The 26,317-nt window shown below is 39.4% G+C and overlaps 1 protein-coding gene across 2 annotated transcripts in view; it reads left to right on the top strand.

Annotated features, from left to right (window-relative positions):
• The window catches only part of TBC1D5 (TBC1 domain family member 5), a 534,765-nt gene that overhangs the window by 478,113 nt on the left and 30,335 nt on the right, over positions 1-26,317 (top strand). For both annotated transcript variants that reach the window (XM_058553679.1, XM_058553690.1), the window contains exon 18: positions 1,334-1,497. In XM_058553679.1, the coding sequence (XP_058409662.1) occupies positions 1,334-1,497 (164 nt within the window). The remainder of the gene's footprint in view (positions 1-1,333; positions 1,498-26,317) is intronic.

The raw sequence follows: 26,317 nt of genomic DNA, 5'->3' as shown, positions 1-26,317 counted from the left end.
TGTCTCCCCTCACTAGAAAATAAACTCCTCAAAGCTTGGGATTTTTGATGGTTTTAGTTTCCACTGTCCCCCTGCACCCATAAGTGTCTGGCAGTTACCAGGCCTTCAGTTACTAATGGTTGAATGAATGAATGCATACACACCAGGTATTTTGCTAGGTCCTTAAGTCCCCATAACAATCTTGTGGGAGTATCCCACTGTATAAGTGAGACCTGCATGAGTCTGGCTGCAGCCAATTCTCTGTACCAGTCTTCTACACCACACCACCCTCTCCACAGGACTCACTAGAACCCTTGCTCCTGTCTGAGGGAGGTTTGTGGCTCCAGACCTCTCAGTAAAAAAGGCACTACTGGGAAATCACAGATGGGATCCCCCCACTCTAATGTGGGGACAGGTCAAGAAAGAGGCCCTGTGAGCCAATTGTGTTAGTGCCATCAAGTTAATTCCAACTCCTAGCAGCCCTGTGTAGAGCAGAGTGGAACCCTGCCCGGTCTTTTTGTGCCATCCTCTCACAATTGGCACTATATCAGACAATGCTCTGCTGCTGTTCACAGGGTTTTCATGGCCAATTTTTTCAGAAGTGGGTGGCCAGGTCCTTCTTCCTAGTCTGTCTGAATCTGGAAGCTCCACTGAAACCTGTCCACCATAGGTGACCCTGCTGGTATTTGAAATCCCAGTGGCATAGTTTTTAGCATCACAGCAACATGCTGCCACCACAGTATGACAAGTGACAGATGGATGGTGTGGTTCCCTGACCAGGAAACGAACCCGGGCTGTGGCGGTGAGAGCACCGAATCTTAACCACTAGACCACCAGGGCTGGCTCTGTGAGCTAATACCTTGTCCCATTTCCAGATGCTTCTACCATAGGCCAAGGGTAGCCTTATATCTGTTCTACAGTTAATGAAAAGGAAAGAGGCTCTTTTGAAACACTGGTGAAGGATTTAGATTTTTTGATATTAATAATATAATATGCAGTATAACAGTTTCTGGTTTCTATTATTAAGGACAATTCCATTATTTAAGAGAAAATCCTGTCATTTACCCTGTGATTTCTAAAAATTGGATTTTTCAGTTTTTTTATATGTGTGCAAAACTTGGACTATTGTACTATAAATTACATGTAGAAAACTAGAGCAGTATGTCATTGTTTTACAAAAATTGGCAGCTATTCTGATACATACAAATGCACCCATTTTAATATTCCGTAGTGTCATTATGTTGACACTGTGAACAAAGAAGTATCATGACTGATCATTTATCAAAAGCAGTAAATTCAGTAGCTTAGTGAAAGAGCCTGGTGTTTCATTATTTCTACTTTAATTTTCTTACAGGACAAAGTTCTAAAAACATCAGTTCATCTCCAAGCATTGAGAGTTTGCCTGGAGGAAGGGAATTCACTGGCTCCCCACCTTCGTCTGCTACTAAAAAGGATTCCTTTTTTAGCAACATCTCCCGTTCCCGCTCACACAGCAAAACTATGGGCAGAAAAGAATCTGTAAGTATTTGCGGATGGTTTTCTTTTTATCCTTCATTTTCCTCTGGAGCGTTGCATTTGTTAAAGCTTCTTTAGTGCCTAGTTTTATAAAGCTCTTAAAATTTTTATGGACTAAAACGAATTCCTTCATCAAAAATATTTTAATTTTGTTATAATTTAGTAATATTTTAAGGCTATGGGCTATATTATGCAGGGGGAGAAAAGGTAGCATCAATTTAAAATAAGTTGAATCCCAAATCTCAGTCCTTTCTTCCTCTACAAATGCATTTTTGTCAAAGCTTGTGTTTTTTCCCTAAAATTTAACAAAGAGCATTATACTATATAATAGAGTAAAACTCTTACAACAAACCAGGCTGGTTTTTTTTTTTCAGTTGTAAGTATTTCTTGAAAATTAAAAATAGTTATTCTATCACTTGTTTTAAAAAGTTATACAAATTATATTTAAATTATGGTGTGCCTCTCTCTAAGATCCTTTGTATACATTACTCAAAAGGACATATCTACAGCATATCAACTACTTTGTAAATCTGCTTGTGTCTGAAATTTTTTAAGCCAACTTCACAAGAAATAAAACATTTAACCACATTTTGTAATTAGTTTAACACCTAATATTCTAATATGAAGAATTCATCTGCCCACTGGAAGAGGGTGCAAATGTAAGGTATTATAGAAAAGGATCTAGCTGTTGCTGAAATAGTCCTAAATTAGGGGGAAAAAATACCTGTAAAACTTTGAGAGATCATTATTTTCGCTACATAGACTGGAGAACAGCATGATGTCTATCTGTATGCCTGTGTGTGACCTTGGGCTAGAAACGCAGCTTCCTGGTGGCTTCAGCCACCTCATCTGCAAGTTAAACAATACACTTTGCTCTCTGAAGGGAAGAATTCACTATGTACTCTCTTGGAGTCCCTTTCAATATGTAGGAACTGTGATTCTCTAATTTGCGGAAAAGCAGAATGGAATTTTCATGTAAAGATGGCGGCTTTAATGTAAGCAGTTAGCTCTGCTCCCTCCTAAACTCCACTCCAAGGACAGTTAGGGTAGTTAAGGATAAACGCTCAAGGAATAAGAAAACTGGATAGAAGACAACAGCAGCAAAATTTTGTTACTTGGAAAGCAGATGTTAAGTGGTAACTTACCTTAGCAGCCTAAGAAAGCTGACTGCTAAGTCAGCGGTAGGTAAAAACCAAGAAGCAACTTGATTTAGATTATGAAATCCTCTGGAAGCTCAGAAACTGGAAATGAGATGAAGGTGGAACTGGAGACGTGAGGATTTGTCAGAAGTCTCTTCAAGAAGCAATTAGATTCCCTTCCCCACTCTGGCAGAAGACTGGACGTTTAGTTCTTTGGAAAGCATAAAACAGAGTGTCTCTGGACTGAGAGAGATCAGGCACATTCAAGTGTGGGACCAACCTACTGGAAAAGGGATGATGAATAGATTTAAACACTGAATTTGAGATCCCCAGACCTCACCCCACTCGCTTCCCAGAATACCCGTATATATAGCCCTAGAGTTTTCTCTAGTCACAAATTTAAAAAAACACAATTATGCTGACCTTAGGGGTTCTCCAGGGAAACACCCAGCCCACTTTACAGTGAACAGAAATGGAAGGTAAGAGAGCAAAATATAAGAAAATTAGAGAACCAACCCGAGAGGTTCAAAAATCTGAAAATTAGGAGCTCTAGGAAAATAGAATAGAGAAAATGAAAGGAAGGAAATAAGCAAAAATACAGTCAATAAATTTTTCCACTAATGAAAGATCTGAGTTTTCAGATTTAAAAGTCCATAGAAAGTCCCACACAAGTAAAAACAAACCCACATTCAGATACATCACTGAAAAAGTTCAGAACTCTGGAAACAAAGAGATATCCTACAAACTTGTAGAGTTGGGGGGAAAAAAAGATTTCCAACAAAGAATTAGGAATTAGAATAGCTATAAATTTTGCATAGCAACACTAGAAGCAAGACAATGGAGGAATACCTTCAAAGTTCTGAGAGAAGATTACTTCTAGCTCTGTTCAACACCTAGCCAAACTAATTAAGTGTGAGGGTAGAATAAAGCTACTTTCAGATATTGAAGATTCAAAAAATTTATTCCCATGCACCCATTTTGAGAATCCACTGGAGGATGTGCTCTACAAAGATGAGGACATACGCTAAGGATGAGAAATACATAAGAACAAGGAAACAGAGTAACCAGAGCAAGACAAAAAGATTCCTCAGAATAATGTAGGGAGATCCCAAGACTATATATAGCACAGCTATTTAGCAGGTCCAGAGAGCAGCAGCCAACCCAGATTGGAGCGAGTCAGAAGGTTCCAGAAAGTTTTCTTCAAAAAGATGAAATTGGAAGAATGACTAATATATTTGAACGAATTGAAAGATTTAGACAACTAGGGATAAATTTGGATTTGAATTAGTGATAACTTTATAAAAACTAAGCCATTAAAACATAGGACAATTGGTAACCCAAAGAAAAACAAAGAGTGTACAAGAGAAGAAAGAAAGCTTATGATAAACCTTGTAACTGAGCGATGACTAAAATTTACAGACATAATAATGTAAGCCTATTGACTATTAATCTAATCAAAATTGTGCTAAAATTCTGTTGAGAAGATGGGGTGTGGGAACTGTGTGTTTGCATAGGAAGGGGAGGGAGCAGGTGATGGTGGTCAATAGAGCTAAATCTTCATTTTCCATAGTGGAAAATCAGTGTATAATACTCTCTAGAAAAATCAAGAAGTAGCAATATAAGCTAGAGATAAAGAGATGAAAAAAAATGGGTAAAAGAATTGAAAGTGGTTGCTTCTGGAGAGCAGGAAGTGGAGGGTGGGGCTGTGTGAACTGTTTTTCATAACAAGCCTTGTAGCACCATTTGACTCTTCAAAGTGTTACGTATATAACTTAGATTTAAAATAACTAAAAATTACAACAAAAATAGAAGGTATTGGCATAATAAATAGGGAGATGTCTGCCTGTACAAAGAACATGTCTATGAAGAACCAGAATAAGGAATAACAAATGAGAAAGGCATATGGAGACATGTTTCATTTGCATTTCATCATATTTTGGTGGCATATGGATTAGTCTACAACACCAATTAATTATTTTCTTTATGGTGATACTGTAACTTAAAACTGAGAAATTGAGCAAAAATAGAAATAGAGTCTAAACTAACTCTCTCTACATAGACCTGCTGTGAACCACGAAGCAGAATGCCAAATTATTATTCAAAATTTAATATATTTCCTAACTTGTGACAAGTAAGTAGGCAGAAATTTTTAAGAGAAAGCCCATGGTTTTCCAAGTAATAGGTTATCTTATTATTTTATGAAATAAGGGTATTGTAGTCGATGCTCATTGCCAAATAGTTCCAGTTCTCCTTCATTCTAGGCAATTGATAGGATTGCACTTCCTTGTCCCTTGTGATCTGTCAGAGCCGTGTGACTAGTTCTGTCCAGTGAGTTGTGAGTGGAAGTGGTGTGAATGTATTGCCACTGCAAGACCTTCCACAACGCCCTCTTTTTCTCTGGCACAATGAGCAGAGTCCACCTGCCAACCCTTGATTCACATGAAATATGAGTGAGAAGTAAACCTTTATTGATTTAAGCTGAGATTATTGCTTATCATGGCCTAACAAAGCACAGCTGGAAAATGTTCAGGCCTATAGCTGGGAATCATTCTCTGATGGGAGCCACATACCACCCCCAGAGTGGTCCCAGTGGCACCAGAGATTATGACAGGGTACCTTCCATCCCTGAGCCCACTTTGCTTTCATTTCCAGCCCAGGTTGGTGTGATACAAGAATATTCCATGTCCTCAAAAAAGTTCAGAATAGTTTTTCATTAACATCAGCAGCAGCAGCAATTTCTCATACAAGCAAGTGCCCAGAAATTGAAGCAAAGACATCTCTTGCTTTGAGTCTCCAGTGCCTTAGACTATATGATACCTTTCAGATTTCAAGGCTCAGTTGATCTTTAAAGTGGCCCAGGGTCAAGAAATTATTGATGTCAGTTAACAGAAGGCTAAAATAGCAGTTGAAAACAGACATTAAAACAAAGATAATCTAGTCATAGCTATATGGTAAAACCTGCTTATAATGGTTCTAATCTAGTCGTTGAGAAATGATTTCCAAAATTAATGTAAGTGTGACATATTTTGGACAAGCGTCATGTATTAGGTTGTAGAACTTATCTCCTCTCAGTATGGCCTTTTTGTGTATCATATCAAGCCTTGCTGTAACCCACAGGCTGTCTTCTCTAGATGAAGATGTATCACATTTATTCCTGTTAATGACCCTGATGGCTGTATAATAAAAGAGTGCAAAACTCAGCTAAGTCTTTAAAGAGGTAACAAAGTAAGCTTTGTGCCGTATATTTATGAAAGACATCGTTATACTTCTTTTCTGAAATGTGAGCAAACTAGTAGGAAGTTTTAAAAATTGACCTACCTTCATTATCAGTAGTAGTATTGTTTTGAGGATTGGTATTTATTCATGAAGGCAATTTTCCCTCTGCTTTGTTTCCCAAAAGAGCCTTTAGGGCTCACCTAATTCAAACCCAGGTTTTAATTAAGTTCTGACTTCTTAGTCTTGAAGAGAAAAATTGAAAATTTTGATACTTTTAATTTTTTATGCTTTATTTTGCATGATAATGTAAATGACATCCAATACTTAGTTTTCTAGAAATCTATTTTAGTTGATCATTCATCTGACTGTTAAGTAATTTTTTACTTGTTTTAGCACTGTTAGTCATGTTTTATGATTGTTGCCAAATCGCTTTCCAAGAATATCTTTGCTAAGGTTAAAGAATAGAGAAAACACTGAATATAAGAAAAACTCTAAAATTGATTGGTGTATAAGTTCTAAAATTTAAGCACATCAGCCAATTAAGATTTTTTTCTAAGGTCCTGATGAACTGCAAGACATTTTGCTCTGCTTTGTGATAATTACATACCAGTCTCGAAAGATCTAAACTTATCCATGGTTCAGAATCCTCTCTAAACCACAGGAAATTAGAATTGAGCTGGAAACCCTGCATAAAACAGGATGTGTAATGAAGTACCCACCACCTGCAGGCTCACAGCACCACTGGGGGTGCTCATTTTGTGTCTTTGTGACCCCTGCATGCACTCATCTTTGCTGTAGTTTGAATATATACCATGGTCATACTAGTAGAATTTATTTTTGTAGTATTTGTTGATCTATTCTTTATCACAACAAAATTTAACAGAAAGTGTCAGATAAATGAAAACAAATTTGAAAGCAGACTCATATTTACTTCTGGAAGTATAGACAACCTGAATATTACCTGATCTACTTGTCATGTAGAAATTGGAATTTAAGACATATCTATATAAAAAATATGAGAGCATTCTCAATGACGGTGCTTACACTGAAATTGGGGGAGGGGGAAACACATCAAAAGTTAAGTAATAATTAAACTGTCGTGGCCTAGTGGTTAAGTTTGGCATGCTCCACTTCGGTGGCCCAGGTTCAGATCATGGGCACAGACCTACACCACTCATCGGCGGCCGTAGTGTGGTGGCGGCGACCCACATTGAAAATAGAAGAAGATTGGCACAGATTTTAGCTCAGGGCGAATCTTTCTTAGCAAAAAATAAGTAAATAAATAAATAAAAATATAACTCATGAGAGGCATTGTGTGGTTTATAATGCCATATAAGCAGTAAAGACAATAAATAATACGGATTCAGAAGATAGACCACCATGGGCTTTGTTGGTCTAGACAAGCTTCATTTGAGAGATCAGACTTGAGCCACAAACATATTTATTCTTCCATTAAACATGACCATTGTTTTCCCTTATGAAAATCCAACAACTTACTAGGACAGATAGTGGTGGTAGATATTGAATAGGCAGTCAACAATATCTGCTGTAGGTGTTCTCTTCTCCCTTACATCCTCTGGCAGAATGTAAAATAGTTGGGATTATATCAAGTTGCTTTTGGTAAAAATAAGAGAAATTATTATCTCAAATGAGGAAATTGGTTGCTTATTGTTTCAAATAACAAGAGTCCTGAGACAGGCAAGTCTAGAGTTGGATAATTCAGCTGTTCGTTGACATCACCAGCTTTCTATTCTGCTGTCCCCAGTGTATTGGCTTTGCCCTCAACTTGCTCCCATCATGTTCTCAAGAGGGCTTCCACAGAGCCAGGTGTGTGTCCTGTCATCCCTCCCTCCCCCAACCAAACACAACATCTTCTAGAGAAGTCTATTTAGTTTCCCAGCGGGCTTTCCCTCCTATCCCATTAGTTGGCCAAAATTAAATCCCATGCCCACTCCTAAACCAATCTCTGGTAAGGGGAAAGGTTTAGAGAAGTCCAAGACAATGTGGAAAGGAGGTGGAGGGATGTGGCTAGATAGTTCGATAGGCAAATTATCCCTAAAGTATTAATTGCCAAAATGGTTTATTTAATCCTTCCCTAAAACATTTGCATTTGAAAAGAGCAAGTTCTCTTGTATCAATGATGTTTTAGTGATAGATTTTTAGGCTCTTGAGTTAGATTGGTAGTTGGAAGAGAGAAATTGAGCAGTGGCATTCCCAGTAGGCCAGAATTTTCCTAGTTATCTGATTTTCTCTTCAGTCAATGATATATACTTCCTAAGAACATATATTATGTGGAAAGTATTGATTATAATGAATTTCTTTATGGACTTCTAGATGAAATTGAAAGTTGGCATCTAGAATGTATCTAATTATAGGGGTTTTTCAATTAATAAATATATATTTGTAATCTTCCATTGTGTAATCAGTAATACTAATGATAACTGAATTAAAATACAGTCCCATTTAAAATAAATTCCCATATAATATAGTTTACTGAAATGAATAGATATAAAATGAATTTAGACATCAGCAGTTTTTCTAGCTTAAGTCTCATGAAAGGAATTTTAATCTAAGGCCAAAATGAACTCAGATATTTGAAGCATGACATTTATTTAATCATTCAGTGTTCCATGAACCTTGCTCACAGTTGTTCTGCCAGAGCATCAGCTCAAGGTCAGAGAAGGTGGACCATAAATCTTTGTAGGAGTGTTCCTTCCTCCTGTCTCCATCTTTTTTGCCTTACCTAGTTCACATAATTCCGTTGCAAAGAAGTGTAACCATCAAAGGGAGCATCACAAAGAGCTCTCTGTCGTCAACAGTTTATAGGATGACATTTTTAATTTAACTTTTGTAAACAGCTTTTATGATCACCTTTAAACATCTTTGTGCTTCAGTAAATTTATTTTTAACCAGAAAATCTGAGGAGCCTATGAAAGCAGAACCACAGGAAATGGAGTGCTGAACCTTAACTGTAATACCTTTTTTAGGACAGTGAAGATGGTGCCGTTTGGGGACAAATGAGACACTTATCCTCCTCATGCTGGGCCTTCTTCCTCCATCGTTTGTCTTTATCTCCATCATCTCCATAAAATGCAAAGATGCCAGACTGTACCCGTGGTGAACGCTGCCCAGGAGGCATAGACAATGGTTTGGGGAGAGTTCAAGCAAAGCAATTAGAAATATTTAGAATCCCTGTCCAGAAATTCCTGTGGCTTTGTATCATGCTAAATTAAATGTGTCATGGATAGTATCTGTTTCCTTCCAATGACCTTTCTTGAAACTTGACATTTATTCAGTCTTTCAATGACACATTGCCTTGGGGACAGTAATTTGTGCCCTCAAGTGCACATGTGCACAGTGGGGAAGGAAGTGAGGGCTCTGAATTGTCCTGTGCAGATGGAGGTCAGGCAAGGCCAGAGGCCAAGTTGTGGAGGCTCTTAGATTGTCCTTCTCTTTCCCCTCCATGGCATCACCACTTTCTCTTACAGTGTCTTCCTGCTTTTAAATCTTCTGCCCCTAGTGTCTCATCATTTATTCTTTAAAGCAACTATGTCAACTTTTCCAGGAAGCTACATTTTTAATCCACTGAGCTTTAATTCCAGAAAGAATGGCTTTGCTCCTGTCAGGAGTTCCAGGCCTACTGAACAAAGAGGGGATCTGTATCAGACAGGCAGTATTCACCTGGCATTGAAACCTTAAGGCTAAGAACACCTTTCTTTTTTTTTTTTTAATGCTATTGGTCTTAACTTTTTTTTTTTAATTTTATTTATTTATTTCTTTTTCCCCAAAGCCCCAGTAGATAGTTGTATGTCATAGCTGCACATCCTTCTCGCTGCTGTATGTGGGATGCGGCCTCAGCATGGCCGGAGAAGCGGTGCGTCAGTGTGTGCCTAGGATCTGAACCCGGGCCGCCAGTAGCAGAGCGCACGCACTTAACCACTAAGCCACGGGGCCAGCCCAAAGAACACCTTTCTGGTTGTCCCTCATGCTGGAGCTGCTGTGCCCAGAGGGTCACTCAGAGGCTTGGGCACCTTTACCACAGCTTCCTCTCTTTCCCTGAACCCTACACTCTTCCCTCCCAGTTTTCTGCTCCAAGATGCCCATGTGTCAGGAATTCGTACACACGGAAGTATTGCAGGTGGTGAGCACCAGGAACCTCACCCCTGAAGCATGGGAGAAAGAGGCAGAGTTCCAGGGTATCAGTAACGCAGTCTGTGGACTGCTCACGAGAGCCCTGCTGAAGGGGCAGGGGGTGCTAAACCAGCCTGAGCTCTGTTCACTGAGCAGCACGCCCAGCTCTAGGGGCTGTATTTGCCTGGAGAAGGGGCATTTTTTTTCTCTGCACAAAGGTAATATCAGTTCCCCAAGTCCTAGAGTCAAAGGAGGTGACTTTTCCTAGTTAAATTAAAAGCATGCTTTAGGTTAGGAAAGGCCCCAAGAAGGAACTGCAGCTGTTGGAAAAATCCAGGACCTTTCTATCTTATGGCAGTGATGATAAAATAAAAAAACATGGATGGTACCAGGAAGACATGTTAGCATTACCATGAAGAACTAATAATATGAGAAAAGAAAAACAAAAACAGAATTCACTTGACCCTAAGAATAATACTAAGCATAACCATTTACACAGAGAGTACACCATGCATGCTTTATTAGGCCTCGTAATAAGCATGTCTATCATTACAGTTGCATCTTATTAAAAGTTGTGGGCGAGTCCGGCCCTGTGGTGCAGCGGTTAAGTGCGCGTGCTCTGCTGCGGCGGCCCGGGCTTCGCAGGTTCAGATCCCAGGCGCGCACTGACGCGCTGCTTGTCGAGCCATGCTGTGGCGGCGTCGCATATAAAGCAGAGGAAGATGGGCACGGATGTTAACCCAGGGCTGATCTTCCTCACCTAAAAAAAAACGTTATGGGCTACCTTTGAAAAACAAGAAAGAAAAGAATAAAGAAAAATCTTTCAACTGGAAAAGGAGTTCTGAAAGGGGACACTTTCCCCACCCCCCCACTGTTTGTTCATAGACCCCTGACTAGACTCTCATTCCTGGCTTTCTTGGTCTATTTTCCCAATTTTTTTTTTTTACCTTTGATTTTCTTATTGTTCTTCTTTAAAGTTTCCTATCTTTCTTATTTTGCCTCTTTAATGAACTCTTAAAGATGGTCTGATCTTATTTAAATAAACCCGTTCCAACCATACCTTGTCCCTGCAACAGAAAGGGTCTTTCAGACCGGCACCTAGGATCACTTTCAGGTAATCACCCTGACTTCTTGATCATCATCACCTTGTTATTCTTGGAGCCCATCCCAAAGTTAGGACAGAATTGTAAATAAGATTATGTAAATTTGCAACATTTATCTGAATCCTTTCATGTGTCCCCGCAAAGAACTCAGGGGTTCCATTAGCAAGGAAGTGTAAAGAACTGGCAAATTATGTCATTAATCTGTCCCACATACACCTACTGCCACACGGTCCAAAAATTGAAGGAGGCCTCATGTGCAGAATAACGCCCCAATCAATTTAGAATAAACAGTAAGAAATGCTGCCAAATTGCTTAACTTCAGGATGTTCTCAGTCTAAATTCTAGGCAATCTTTTGGGTTTGAAGCATATTTTTATACTCCACATGCATCTCTTATTCATTCATCATGATATAAAGATACATATTCCATAAAATATCATGAACAATACTCTTGAGGGGCCGGCCCAGTGGCGCAAGCAGTTAAGTGCGCACGCTCCGCTGTGGCGGCCTGGGGTTCGCCGCTTGGGATCTCGGGCGCGCACCGACGCACCGCTTGTCAGGCCATGCTGTGGTGGCGTCCCATGTAAAGTGGAGGAAGATGGTCATGGATGTTAGCCCAGGGCCAGTCTTCCTCAGCAAAAAGAGGAGGATTGGCATGGATGTTAGCTCAGGGCCAATCTGCCTCACAAAAAAAAAACAAAAGACAAGAACAATACTTTTAAAAATGAAAGTGCAGAAAATAAGAATGAAACCAGCAAGGTACCACTCTGTGATCATGCTAACATTTATAGAAATCTTAAATTCATCTCTGGACAACAGTCAAGTTTCATCCAGCTGGACAGTGATGAAACTATTAACATCTATTTACTGCCCAGAATAAATGTGTTGGTTTTTCCCTCAGTGTCTACAGTCAGTCACCTATCCTCAGTCTCTATTATGACTAAACTCTTTTTTTTTTTTTGCTGAGGAAGATTAGCCCTGAGTGAACATCTGTTGCCAATATTCTTAGTTTTTCTTGTCTTGAGGAAGATTAGCCCTGACCTAACATCTGTGCCAATCTTCCTCTCCTTTATATGTGGGTCGCCACCACAGTGTGGCTGATGAGTGGTGTACGTCTGCACCCAGCATCCAAACCCGCAAAGCCAGGCCGCTGAAGTGGAAGGCACCAAGCTTAACCACTTAACCACTTAACCACTGCGTCATTGGGCTGGCCCCCTAAACTCCTTTTTTGACACCCTTGATGAAGGTCTTCAGAATTAGGTTTGAAAGTGGGTAGGCATAAGATCTTTTTCTCAAATAAATGAGGAGGCCTAATTCTTTTGCCAGGAATTGAGAGTTAAATTTCTCAGATGGACTAATTGAATTTAAAGACTTAGTCCTGGACCTTGCATTTCATTCCACAGAGAATGTCATCATTTAGGATGCTTTAAGCTGAATAGAATGGAAATTCTGACTCAAACTGCTTCAGATAATAAGGAAAGTTACTAGTTCACATAATTCCAAAGGAATTCTCATTCCTGACTGCACATTAGAATCACCTGGAGAGCTTAAACAAATACCAGTAGCAGGGGCCGGCCCAGTGGCATAGTGGTTAAGTTCACGGCTCTGCTTCGCAGTTTGGATCCCGGGTGCGGACCAACGCACCGCTTGTCAAGCCATGCTGTGGCGGCATCCCATGTAAAGCGGAGGAAGATGGGCACGGATGTTAGCCCAGGGCCAGTCTTCCTCAGCAACAGGAGGAGGATTGGCAACAGATGTTAGCTCAGGGCCGATCTTCCTCACACACACACACACAAAAACACGAGTAACAGAAGTACTGAGTCAGAATCTCTGAGGTGGGGCTTGGGCCTTGTTAATTGTTAAAAGCTTCCCAGGTTATTCAGATGTGTAGTCAAGGTTTAGAACCAGTGGTTTAGAAGCTCATCAGTGTCTTCAAGGACCCACGTTCTTTCCACCTCTCTGCCCTGCTCAGGACAGGCCCTTTCCCAGGTTAGAAGCAAGATGGCCACAGCAGTTCTCGGCACCGTATCTGTTTATCAACATCTAAGAGAGAAAGACCATGTCTTCCTGGGGCTCTGGATTGTGGGCCTTCCCTTGAGAGGAGGCTCAGGGCTGCAGGGCCCTCTTGGGGAGGAAGACATGAGGAGTGAACACAGGGAGCACCCGCACTCCTCCTGCAGAGTCAGAGTTCAGTTAGCCCTAATGCGTGCTGCCGTGATCTCTAGAGTAAAGCTTTTCCGCAATTACCTTTGTAAAAAAAGGTATCAGTATGATTATGATGAATATATTCATCTTCAAATGAACAAGTCGTCTTCAGAACAGTCCATTCTGTTATAGGTGGTTTGTACATTCCCCCAAATCACCATGCTGTGCAAAATCATGCATTAAAAACCACAGGACTCATGGGAAAAGTGGGATTGGGGAACAACACTCAAAAACTTCATCAGTGACACATAAAATAAAAGGGGTAGCACGGTTTTACACATGTTAAATGATTACAAAACAAATGAATACTACAATATAATCCTTTACTTGAACAAGACCTGAAGCTTGGTTGGGGAAGTGGACATCAGAAGAGTTGCAAGCTTTTGAGTTACTAGGAGGTAGAGGAAGGAGAATGATCTGGAATCTGATGGATGTGGGTTATAAGTGTAGCCCATCACACGCACTGTGACCTGAGGTGGCTGCAGACATCTGAGGTGTGTGCATGTGTGCACTTTGTGTATTCCTACATGTCTCAGTTCAGCCACGTGCAATGTTTTGCATTCGCCTAGTGTTTCTTGTGGATGCACTTGTGCATAAGCAAACATGAACTTTGCATTATGTTCAGTTGTTCCCTGATCCATCAATCTTGTTGGAACAAATTCACACTATCAAAACAGGAACTGACTCTGCTGTGAGTTTGACATGCAGCTTCTGAATTTGTTGGGTTAGGGGAACGAGGATATAGAAAGATTATACTTTCTGTATTCATTTTTTCTCAGTTCGGTAACTAACAGTATCATGTTAATTAGGAATTTTAGAATAAGTCCATTTTATTAATGGTTACATACATCCCAAGTATTTCATAACACCAGCTTGCTCACTGTGAGTGTCTAACTCAGTGTCTGACTCCCCATCAGAACTCTGCAGGGGCTCCTTCTCACCAGGATAAATCCTGCGATTTTAAGGCCCAGCCTGCACCCTTTGCCCATCTCATCCCGTCCTGCCTTATCATCAGCCCTCCCTGCAGTTCCTCCCCAGCCTTTCAGGAATGCACCACTGTTTCAGTTCCCACAGACCAACCACACTGTCTCACACCTCTGCAGTTTTGCTCCACTGTCTCTTCTGATGAAAATGATTCTTGTGGCCACAAAACTCGTAGAGTTCTTTACAGTCTCAGCCCAAGGACCTTATGTCCCATGGAGCCTTCCCTGCCACCCTCTGGAAGCTTTAAGCACTTTCAGTAGGTAGCTGTGGCCCTACTTAAGCTGCCAATTTCACAGCCCTTCCCCAAATCTATGGAAGCCACCTCTTGAGATGGGGGGTGTCCTAGGTTATCTGCAAACACTTCCTTTGCTTTGACTGTTGGAGAACTACTTGTATTCAGTTATAAGGCTCTTGCAGGCGCTTGTCTCCATCTCAGTATCCCCTGTGTCTGGCACTCAGTAAATGTTTAGGAATGAATGAATGAATGCTGTTGAGGGTCTTGGGTGCTGTGTAAGGATTCTGATGTATTAGGCTTTACTCTGGCCTTTTCTAAGGCCTGAAAAATCACTTCATTTCCCAGTGGCATTCACCAACCACATGCAGAAACTAATAGGAATTGTTGGTACATAGTGAGAAATGGGATTTTTATGAATTAGTTTAAGGGGTGAATTAACAAAAGTATAATAGGCATGTAAACCAGGTAATTTAGAGAACTGTGTTTCCTTCTCACCTTTTTTTTTTTGTTTCCCGAAGCCTCAGAATTGGTGGTATTTATGTTAAAGCTGTTCCAACACTTGGCTTCCTTTACCAATTGTAATTTAAATTATTTCTTAAACCAAGTTTGTTCCTCAGCTGGGATTTGCTGTAGGGTACCCTTTTTTGTTTGTCTCTAATGGGACGTTATGGGGTCAGTTAGCCCAGAGAATGGTGGTACAAGGGTGCACATTTCATCCTCACCCGAGTCGATTAGTTTTGCCATACGAAAAACAGCCTTGGCCGAGGCCCTTCTATCTGGGTCAGCTATTGTGCAGACGCTTACTTTTGGTGCCAAGAACAGCAAGGGAAAGCACGCATATGGTTCTCCCCAGCCCACAACAGTATGAGAAACTCAGCTAGAGGCGCCAGTGCTGGCTGGGTGGTTTCATCAGTTGGTCTGAGCACATGTAAGTGGAGAGGGAAAAACCCTTGTTAAATAAAGTAACATCTGTGCTAATTGGCATGGCGGAGGAGAGAACTGTTCTACTTCACAAAAGATTGGTCAAGTTGCCTAATTATAAAAATACGACATGGAGGTGATAGCCCAGAAGTCCAAAAGATGAGACGTTTCTCCACAAATGCCATTAAATTAGCCTGCCAAACACAGTCCCTTCTAGGAGAAACCTTTTTTTCCCAGTTAAGATGGTCACAAGACGGGCAATTACCTCAACAACTATGCTTAACATTTTTATACGTTTTGAATGTGTAAAGGCTAGGAAGTTCCTAAGACATATCCTATGCGTATAATTATTTAAAAGAGCAGTTACAGGATTTTTGCAAATAAAGTTTGTAACTATGCAAGTAGGGTATTATTCTTCCTCTTGTTACAACTGTATGAGTTTGTCCTAAAGATTTTATTTTAATTTCCAGTATATTTATTTCAGGATTATAAATTTATTCAGTTTACTTTAGAATTTATAGTACATGATCCTATTTTCTGGCACCATTCTTATCTCTTCTGTTTATTCTGTTTTCTTGTAAACAACTTCTAGAAAAGCAAAGTTAGATTAAAATAGCTCACAATGTTGAAATGGCAGTAGGCATAAAAGCATGTTTCTAAAGGCTAAAAGTAATAAATATTACTTATTATGACTCTTATAAAAATCAGGAATGAATTTAAATACCATGGGTTGTGGATGTGTTCTACCATTTTCTTTTTATTGCATTCATGTTTGAAAAGCATCTTTTATTCTCTGATACTTATACACTGCCTCTGTTTATCACAAGTTATAGAAGAAAGTATGCATAATTCAACAAAATTAGTTTATATTTGACTTTAAAATAAGTGCTTGTGTTTACAGTAGAATAAATTGATACCTAATAGTCTTTAGCTCTAAATGGAATAATGAAGCCACTCTCTACACAACTGATCGACGGAGGCTGGAAAGCTGTCTTGGAAGCCTGTCACCCTGCTTCTCCTCCCTGCATCCTACTTCACGTTGAGGAAGAGGTCTTTTGGAATATTACCAAATATGCATCCCACCGTGCAGCCATCTGTTAGAACTGCCTTAGAGCAGGGAGATAGTCAAGTGTTTCGCAGCCTTCCCAGAGGGACTGGAAGCTGTATTCCGAAGTAAATAGGAGGGCGTGAGATGGGTTCTCTAAATCCTTGCCATTCAAAATGTGGTCCAGAGACCAGCGGCATAGTTATCCTTGGGAGCTTGTTAGAAGTGCAGAATCCCAGGCCCCACCCCAGACCTACTAAATTAGACTCTGCATTTAACAACATTCCCCAGGTGGTTTTTGTGCATATTTAAGATTGAAAACAATTAGTCTAAGTACAATTAATTGAGTATCAAATCAGAAATGAGCTTTTCTATAGATAAAGCCAGCTTCAAATATATCCTAGTGTGAACATGTTCTCCTTGTGGATGATGGCTAAGTGCTAATGGTTAGAGAACACTTTCCATGTGTGTCCTCTGTTCTAAGCGTTTTACCTGTAGTAGCTCCTTTAATCCTCAAAGGACTCTCTGAGGTGAGTGCTATAATTACTTCCCATTTTACAGATGAGAGAACTGAAGCATAGAGAGGCAGTGGTTAACTCTATCTACAAAAAAATGTTACTAGTCCTGCCTGGACAATGGGCAATTTCTGCTTTATCGGGTGGAGCCAAAGAATAAAATGAGGCAAGGAATTGAGATTTTTTTTTTTACTCCCTCAATGAAAATTATGAGAGGCAGCTATTGAATAAGAGGAAACTTTTCTCTCTTAATTTTGTGAGCCTTACATTTTCTATTTTTAAAATATCATTTATAATTCATATCCCATATGTCTCACCCACAGCAAGCATGTGATCCAAGTTAATTATTTTAACCTGCCAACACCTGACTTCAAAAAGATATTTGGAACACTTTCACATGTAAACCGATGAAGTGATTGTGGACTTGATACGTAATTCGTCTACTCTAGGGATGCTACAAGTCAAGTTGCAGTTTGGTAGAGGAAATTTTTGCGTGGAAAAATAAAAGTTTCTCCTACACTTCACCTTGCGGCCCTGCCCTCCAGCTCTTCTTGGGCTGCTGCAGGGAAGGGGTTGGGATGGTCTCTATCCATTAGGACCAGCTGAGGCAGCGTGATCAGCCTCAAAAGCCTGGCTCTTGCCTCCCCTAGCAACTCTGCTTTTAAGGCAGGCAATTTTTGACTTGATAAATCATAAGGAGTCAGTACTCATTTATTGTGGTATACATAACATGTAAATTTGCCAATTTAACCATTTGGAAGTATATAGTTCACTAGTATTAAATTATTTCATAATATTGTACATGCATCTCCATAACTTTTCATTTTGTAAAACTGAAACTCTTTAGCCATTAAACAGTAACCTTCCATTCCCCCCTACACCCTGCCCCAGGCAACCACCATTCTACTTTCTGTCTTTATGATTTTGACTAAGTACCTCATATAATGGAATCATACAGTATTTGTGTTTTTGTGACTGGCTTATTTCTCTTAGCACAATGTCCTCAAGGTTCATCCATGTTGTAGCATATGTCAGAATTTCTTTCCTTTTTAAGGCTGAACAGTATTCCATTGAATGTGTATACCACATTTTGCTTATCCATCCATCAGTGGACACTTGGGTTGCTTCCATGTTTTCCATGCTTCCATGTTACTGTGAATAAGTCTGCTATGAACATGGGTGTACACATATCTCTTTGAGACTCTGCTTTCAATTATTTGGGCTATATACCCAGAAGTGGAATTGATGGATCATTCAGTAATTCTGTTTTTAATTTTTTGAGGAACATCCATACTGTTTTCCATAGCAGCTGTATCATTTTACATTCCCACCAACAGTGAAATCTTTATGGGTTCCAATTTGTCCACATCCTCACCAACATTTGTTATTTTCTGTTTTGTTTTGTTTTGTCTTGTTTTTTTGCTGAGGAAGATTGGCCCTGTGCTAACATCTGTGCCCATCCTCCTCTACCTTATATGTGGGACGCCTGCCACAGCATGGCTCGATAAACAGTGCATAGATCTGTGCCTGGGATCCGAACCCATGAACCCTGGGCCACGGAAGCAGAGTGTGCAAACCCAACCACTATGCCACCAGGCCGGCCCCTGTTATTTTCTGGGTTTTGATAGTGGCCATCCTAATAGATGTGAGATCGTATCTCAGTATAGTTTTGACTTACATTTTCCTAATGATTAGTGATGTTGAGCACCTTTTCATGTGCTTATTGGCCATTTGTATATCTTCTTTGGAGGCATGTCTATTCATGTCCTTTGCCATTTTTTTAATCAGGTTTTTTTTTTTTTTGTTACTGAGTTTTAGGAGTTCTCTAGATATTCTGGATATTAATTCCTTATCAAATATATGATTTGCAAATATTTCCTCCCATTCTATGGGTTGCCTTTTTACTCTGTTGATTGTGTCTTTTGATGCACAAAATTTTTATGAAGTCGGTTCATCTGTTTTTTCTTTTGTTGCATGTGCCTTTGGTATCATATCTAAGAAATCATTGTCAAGTCCAATGTCGTGAAGCTTTTGCCCTATGTTTTCTTCTAAGAGTTTTATAGTTTTAGGTATTACATTTAAGTCTTTGATCCATTTCAGAGTTAATTTTCGCATGTGGTGTTTGATAAGGGTCCAACTTCATTCTTTTGCAAATAGATATCCAGTTTTCCCAGCACTGTTTATTGAAAATACTGTCCTTTCTCCATTGAATGGTCTTGGCACTCTTGTCAAAAATTATTTGACCATATATGCAATATTTTACTTCTGAGTCTTCTTTTCTATTCCACTAGTCTATATGTCTGCCTTCATGCCAGTAACCACACTGTTTTGATTACTATAGCTTTGTAGTAAGTTTTGAAGTCAGGAAGTGTGAGTCCTCCAGCTTTGTTCTTCTTCAGGATTATTTTGGCTATTTGGGGTCCCTTGAGATTCCATATGAATTCTAGAATGGGTTATTCTATTTCTGCAATAAATGTCCTTTTGATTTTGATAAGGATTGCATTGAATCTGTAGATCACTTTGGATAGTATTGACATCTCGATATTAAGTCTTCCATTCCATGATCATGGGATGTGTTTCCATTATTTATATCTTCTTTAATTTCTTTCAGCAATATTTAGTAGTTTTCATTGTACAAGTCTTTCACCTCCTTGGTTAAGTTAATTCCTAAGTATTTTATTCTTTTTAATGCTATTGTAAGTGGGATTGTTTTTGTAGTTTTCTTTTCAGATTTTTCATTGTTAGTGTGCAGAAATGCAACTGATTTTTGTGTGTTGACTTTGTATCCTGCTACTTTGCTGAATTCATTTATTAGTTCTAACAGTTGGGTTTTTTTTGTGGAATGTTTAGGGTTTTCTACAAATAAGATCACATCATCTGCAAACAGAAATAATTTTATATCTTCCTTTCCAGTTTGAATGCTTTTTATTTCTCTTTCTTGCCTAATTGCTCTGGCTAGAACTTCCAGTAGTGCTATGTTGAATAGAAGTTGTGAAAGCAGACATCCTTGCTTTGTTCCTGATCTTAGAGGAAAAGCTTTTAGTCTTCACCATTGAGTATGATGTTTGCTGTGGTTTTTTCATATATGGCTTTTATTATGTTGAGGTAGTTTCCTTCCATTGCTAGTTTGTTGAGTGTTTTTATCATGAAAGGGTGTTGAATTTTGTTGAATGCTATTTCTGCATCAATTGAGATGATCATGTGGTTTTTTCCCCTCATTTTGTTAATGTGGTATATTACATTGATCAATTTTTGTATATTGAATCATCCTTGCATTCTAGGAATAAATCCCACTTGGTCATGGCATTTAATCCTTTTAATATGCTGTTGAATTTGTTTTGCTAGTATTTTGTTGAGGGTTTTTACATCAAAGTTCATAAGAGATATTGGTCTGTAGTTTTCTTTTCTTGTAGCATCTTTGTCTGGCTTTGGTATCAGGGTAATACTGGCCTCATAGAGTGAGTTGGGAAGTGTTCCCTCATCTTCAATTTTTTGGGAAAGTTTGATAGAATTAGTATTAGTTCTTCCCTAAAAGTTTGCTAGAATTCACCAGTAAAGCTATTGAGTTCAGGGCTTTTCTTTTTTGGGAGTTTTTTTTTTATTACTGATTCAATCTCTATACTGCTTATAGGTCTATTCAGATTTTTTACTTAGTCTTGGTAGGTTTTGTGTTTCTAGGAATTTGTTCATTTCATCTAGCTTATCCAATTGGTTGGCATGTGATTGTTCATCGTACTCTCTTATCCTTTTTATTTACATAGAATTGGTAGTAATGTCCCCGCTTTCAGTTCTGATTTTAGTAATTTGAGTCTCCTCTCTTTTTTTCTTAGTCCATTTAGCTAAAGGTTTGTCAATTTTGTTGATCTTTTCAAAGAACCAACTTTTGATTTTGTTTATTTTCTGTATTGTTATTCTATTCTCTATTTCATTTATCTCTGCTATAATCTTTATTATTTCCTTCCTTCTGCTGGCTTGGGGTTTAGTTTGTTCTTCTCCTAGGTTCTTCAGTTGTATAGTTAGGTTGTTGATTTGAGATCTTTCTTGTTTTTTAATGTAAGCATTTATAGGTATAAATTTCTCCCTTAACACTGCTTTCGTTGCATCACATAAGTTTTGATATGTTGTGTTTTTGTTTTCATTCATCTCTAAGTATTTTGTAGTTTCACTTATAATTTCTTCTTGGATCCATTGGTTGTTTAAAAGTGTGTTGTTTAATTTCCACAAATTTGTGAATTTTCCAGTGTTACATTTGTTGATTTTTAACTTTATCCCAGTGTGATCAAAGAAGATACTTTGTATAATATCTATCATCTTTTAAAATCTTTTGAGACTTAATTTGTGGCCTAACATGGTTTATCCTGGAAAATGTCCCATGTACACTTGAGAAGAATGTATATGCTATTGTTGTTGGATAGAGTGTTTATATTATATGTCTGTTAGATCTAGTTGGCTTGTTGTTTGGCTTAAATTCTCTATTTTCTTATCTTCTGTCTGGGTTTGTTCTATCCATTGTTGAGAGTAGGGTAGAGTCTCCAGCTGTTATTCTAGAAATGTCTTTTTCTCCCTTCCATTCTAGGTGTGTAAATGTTTATAATTGTTATATCTTCTTGCTGTATTGAACCTTTAATTCATACATAATGTCTTATCTGAGTGTGGTTATCTTTCAGTTCATCTTACTTGGAGTTCATTAAGCTTCTTGCATGTTTATATTCATGTCTTTTCATCAAATTTGGAAGGTTATCAGCCACTATTTCTTTAAATATTCTCTCTATCCCTTTCTCTCTCCTCTTTTTCTGGGACTCCCCACAATGTGCATGTTGATTCACTTGATGATATCCCACAAGTCCCTTAGGATCTGTTCATGTTTCCTCAGTCTTTTTTCTTTCTGTTCTTCAGACTCGATAGTTTTCATTGTCCTAACTTCAAGTTTGCTGATTCTCTCTTCTGCCTGCTCAAATCTGCCTTTGAATCCCTGTAGTGAATTTTTCATTTCACTTATTGTACTTTTCAGCCCCAGAATTTCTTTTCGGTTTCTTTTTAGGTTTTCTGTCTCTTTATTGATATTTCTGTTTTGTTCATATATCATTTTCTTGACTTTCTCTGCTTTTTCCATTAGTTCTTTGAGCATCTTTAAGTTGATTGTTTTAAAGTCTTTGTCTAGTAGATCTGCCATCAGGTATTTTGCAAGAACAATTTCTGTTGATTTATGTTTTTCTTTGAATGAGCCTTACTTTTCTGTTTCTTTGTAAGCCTTGTGATTTTTTTTGTTGAAAACTGGACATTTGAATCTAATAATCTGGAAATCAGATTCTCCTGCTTTCCCAGGGTTTACTGGTTTTTATTATGGTGGAGTTTTTTGTTTGTTTGTTTCTAGGCTGTCTCTGTACCAAGGATCAGCCTGAGGTGTAAACTTAAGGTCTCCTCACATCTTTTCTGAACCTGTGCCTTTCCCTGGGTGTGTACAATCACTTTCCAGTTTTTTTCATATATGCAGTTGCTTTTGAATGTCCTAGTCTATAATGTCTGGCTTCCCAAAGGGGAAAAAGATAAAAATGAAGTGGGGGATAAAGGGTGCAGGGCCTTTAAATCCACTAGAAGTCACTTCAGCTGGGGCGGGGTTGGGGGTGGCAGGGGGTTGCAACAATGGGAAGTGGTGCAACAACGACCACCCTCCTCTCTGTCTGCAGCTCTGTGATCAGAAACAGCAACCAGCGATCAGAGCACAGACCCCTGATATTTAGAGAACAGGGTCATTTTTGCCCACCCTGGCTCCCACAAGCTGCATGCAAGCTGTTCCAGGAATGAGTGCACAGCTGCCTGCCACAGGGCTTTGGGTAGGGGATAGGTAACTGCTATTGTGCTAAGAACTGAAATTGACTGCAGTTTACCCTCCAAGCCTTTCCCTGGAAGTAGCCAGCCTTCAGTAGACTCCGGCATTCCAAAATAGTTATATCAAACAGATTCTGACAGTGCAATTGTTGTCTCTTGGTGGAGATTCCTGGTGCTTCTTCCTATGCCATCTAACCCAGAGGCAGTATTCTTTTTTTTTTTGTGAGGAGATCAGCCCTGTGCTAACATCCGCCAATCCTCCTCTTTTTTTGCTGAGGAAGACGGCCCTGGGCTAACATCTGTGCCCATCTTCCTCCATTTTATATGGGACGCCGCCACAGCATGGCTTGCCAAGCAATGCGTCGGTGCGTGCCCGGGATCCGAACCGGCGAACCCCAGGCCACCACAGCGGAGCGCGCGCACTTAACCGCTTGCGCCACCGGGCCGGCCCCAGAGAGGCAGTATTCTTGAATGTAGTGGTTTTTATTCAGCTTGCTGGAGGAAACTAAAGTATGAAGTCATACAAAATACTGTTGAGTTTAGGTCTTTGTGCCTTTGTTCTAGGCTACAATAGGAAGAAAGGAGCATCACCATTACAGCATGAAGTGGGGTGGGGAGAAAGGTCTCAGTGATTGTTATGAAAACCCTATTCTGAGGACATCTCTGCTGTCCTCGGTGATACGCATCTTAGTCGGGGTACATAGCACTGCCTCAGTGGCTGAGAAACAAGGAAGCCTGCTCTGTAAGTTCCGCTACTTGTTAGCTACCTAGCTATATTAAAGTCTATTTGTAAAATTAAGTGGTTTGAAATAAATTATCTCTAAAGGCAATTCCAGCACTGAAATTATGTGATTTGCTACCTTAAAATTTAACACCTTAAGCATTGAATTTCAGTTCAAAATTTCTAAAGGCCTTTTCCATTCATATTTAATATGTTTGTTTACATCCTGTCTGCAAATGGGAACTGTTTTATTTACTGGGGAATTTGATAAGCATCTTTATTACTTTAAGTATCTTTAAGAATCACATTCTTGGGGCCGGCCCTGTGGCTTGGCAGTTAAGTGCACACGCTCCTCTACTGGCGGCCTGGGTTCGGATCCAGGGCGCGCACCGACGCACCGCTTCTCCAGCCATGCTGAGGCCGTGTCCCACATACAGCAACTAGAAGGATGTGGAACTATGACGTACAACTATCTACTGGGGGGCTTTGGGGAAAAAAAAAGGAGGAGGATTGGCAATGGATGTTAGCTCAGAGCTGGTCTTCCTCAGTAAAAAAAAAAAAGAGGAGGATTAGCACGGATGTTAGCTCAGGGCTGATCTTCCTCACAAAAAAAAAAAAAAAGAATCACATTCTTTCTAGACAGCCCGTAAAGAACAACGTCCATTGATGTTCCCACTTTAGGTGCCTAGAAAGAAAACCCTTCATCCTAAAAGTACTACTCAGGGTTTGCACATTGGACAAAATATTGTAATTACTTGCTTTTTCCAAGTTATTTAAGTTATTCTTACTGTTTAGTGTTGTTTAGAGCACAGATTTGTTTAGACTATTGTGTTGTTTAGAGTTTGCTTTGGAATCGATTTTGGTCACTTAGAAATATTAATACCTCTTTTTTCCCCTTGGTAATCACCTTTTACTTTTTTTTCCTTATTTTCTCTCTGTTATGTTATTGAATAATCATTTGATTTTTTTATTACAAAAGTATGTTCCAATTTCATTGTAGAAAATCCAGAAAAAATAAGCAAAAAGAAGGGGGAAAAATGACCTATCGTCCCACCATTTGGAGAATAACCAATATAAACACTTTGAGGAATAACTTTCCTTTTTAAAAAAAAAAAAAAAAAATCATGCTTTACCTACTACTTTGTATCTTGTTTTCCCAATTAGTATATATATTATTGTTAAATGTTCTCCTATAAGAACATTTTAAGAAGTTGCATAATATTCTGTTTATGAATGTACTACAAGTTGCCTAAAGTCACCTATCATTGGACATTCAGGAGTGATGTGGAATGTGTGTGTATGCAGGCTGTCATTGAATGTATGATGAATATCCTGGGAGTTATGTTTTTGCATGTATCCATAATTCCTTGGAATAACTTTATAGAATTAAATTATATTAATAATCTAGATGTAACAACAAAATGAACATTTATTGAGTGCCATGTGCCAGGCACTGTGCAAAATGCTTCATCTGGAAAATCTCATGTAATTAGTCCTCCAGCAATCATCTGAGGTAGGAATTATTTTTATCCACATTTTATAGACAGGAAACTGAGGCTCAGAGAGCTTTGCTGTCTGGTCAGGGTCACAGAGATGGTACATGCAGGCGTAGTATACACTGATTCTGGGGCTTGTGATCATATTCCAGCTTGCCCTTCAGCTCGTCTGTACTACTTTACACACCACTTATTTTTATACTCCTAAAAAGTCTTCTTTGTGCTCCTCTTCTGTTTTTCTGGTGGTGTCTTCCTCTGCTGATACCATATGTGCTGGCTTGGATTTCATTCACACCGTGTGTGTGTTTTGCCCTTGTGTACACCACAGCTTCCTCAGAACATCCGTGGCCTTCTCACTTTTTCTCCTTGAGACTTTCCGTTTCCTTCACTTCCCACTTCTTGTTCACCCATCTGCTCGAGAAAGACTGGGCATCTTTCCTGTCTTCTGCTTGCTATATTTAGCCTGTTCCTGCTGCCTGCAGTCAGTATCAGTTCTCTTGTCTGCTTCTCTTCTTGTGATCTGAGGGCACTTGGATGCTTAGCAGATCTCCACCCTGCTACCCTTTGTGCCCTACTTTTCTCCCAAACCAAGGACCCTGGGGTTTTAATTGGTCCATGGACAAAGACACTGCTGCGGCCTGTATAATCCTCATGAGCGTGGTGCATGTTAGGGCCGTGGCCACAGCAGTCTGCACGTCAGACCCCAGCTCTCAAAACATAGTTATCTGAAGTAAAAATGTAATAGGGATGAATGGGAAGAGCAGGAAGCCTTTCTGCAAAACCTCAGCTCCTGCTCTTCCCCGTGCTCTGGCTCCACTCAGTGACCGGGTCTTTGCCCATGTCCCCCACTTTTCTGACTCCACTTCTTCGTCTACTGGGTCCCTGCCTCCTGAAACATCTTGATTCATCATTTCTTCTGAGCCAAGTCCCCCTTCACCTTTAAGACCCATCAAAATGCTGCCTTTTCCAGAAAATCTGCTTTTATTTCCACCTCTGCGAATTGAAAGTCATCTGCCCTCCCCAGAACTGTGACAGCTCCTCGTTCATATCTTTACAGAACTTACCTTACTGCTTTCTTGGCTTATGTACAGGTCTTACCTCCCTCTAGACTTGTAGAGGTTGGAATCCCTGTCTCATTCATTATTGCATTTCCCACAAGGCCTAACACAATACAAATGAATATATTTGTGAATAAATTAATAAGTGAATAAATAATAAACTACAAAATCTTGTTCTACTAAAGAAGAAATAGCAGTGAAGCGTTTAACAAAACTGACATATAAA

The sequence above is a fragment of the Diceros bicornis genome, chromosome 2 (genome assembly GCF_020826845.1).
Source record: "Diceros bicornis minor isolate mBicDic1 chromosome 2, mDicBic1.mat.cur, whole genome shotgun sequence".
In the NCBI taxonomy this organism is placed as follows: domain Eukaryota; kingdom Metazoa; phylum Chordata; class Mammalia; order Perissodactyla; family Rhinocerotidae; genus Diceros; species Diceros bicornis.
Note: the sequence above shows the minus strand (reverse complement) of the source record. Positions and strands in the feature narration are given on the sequence as shown.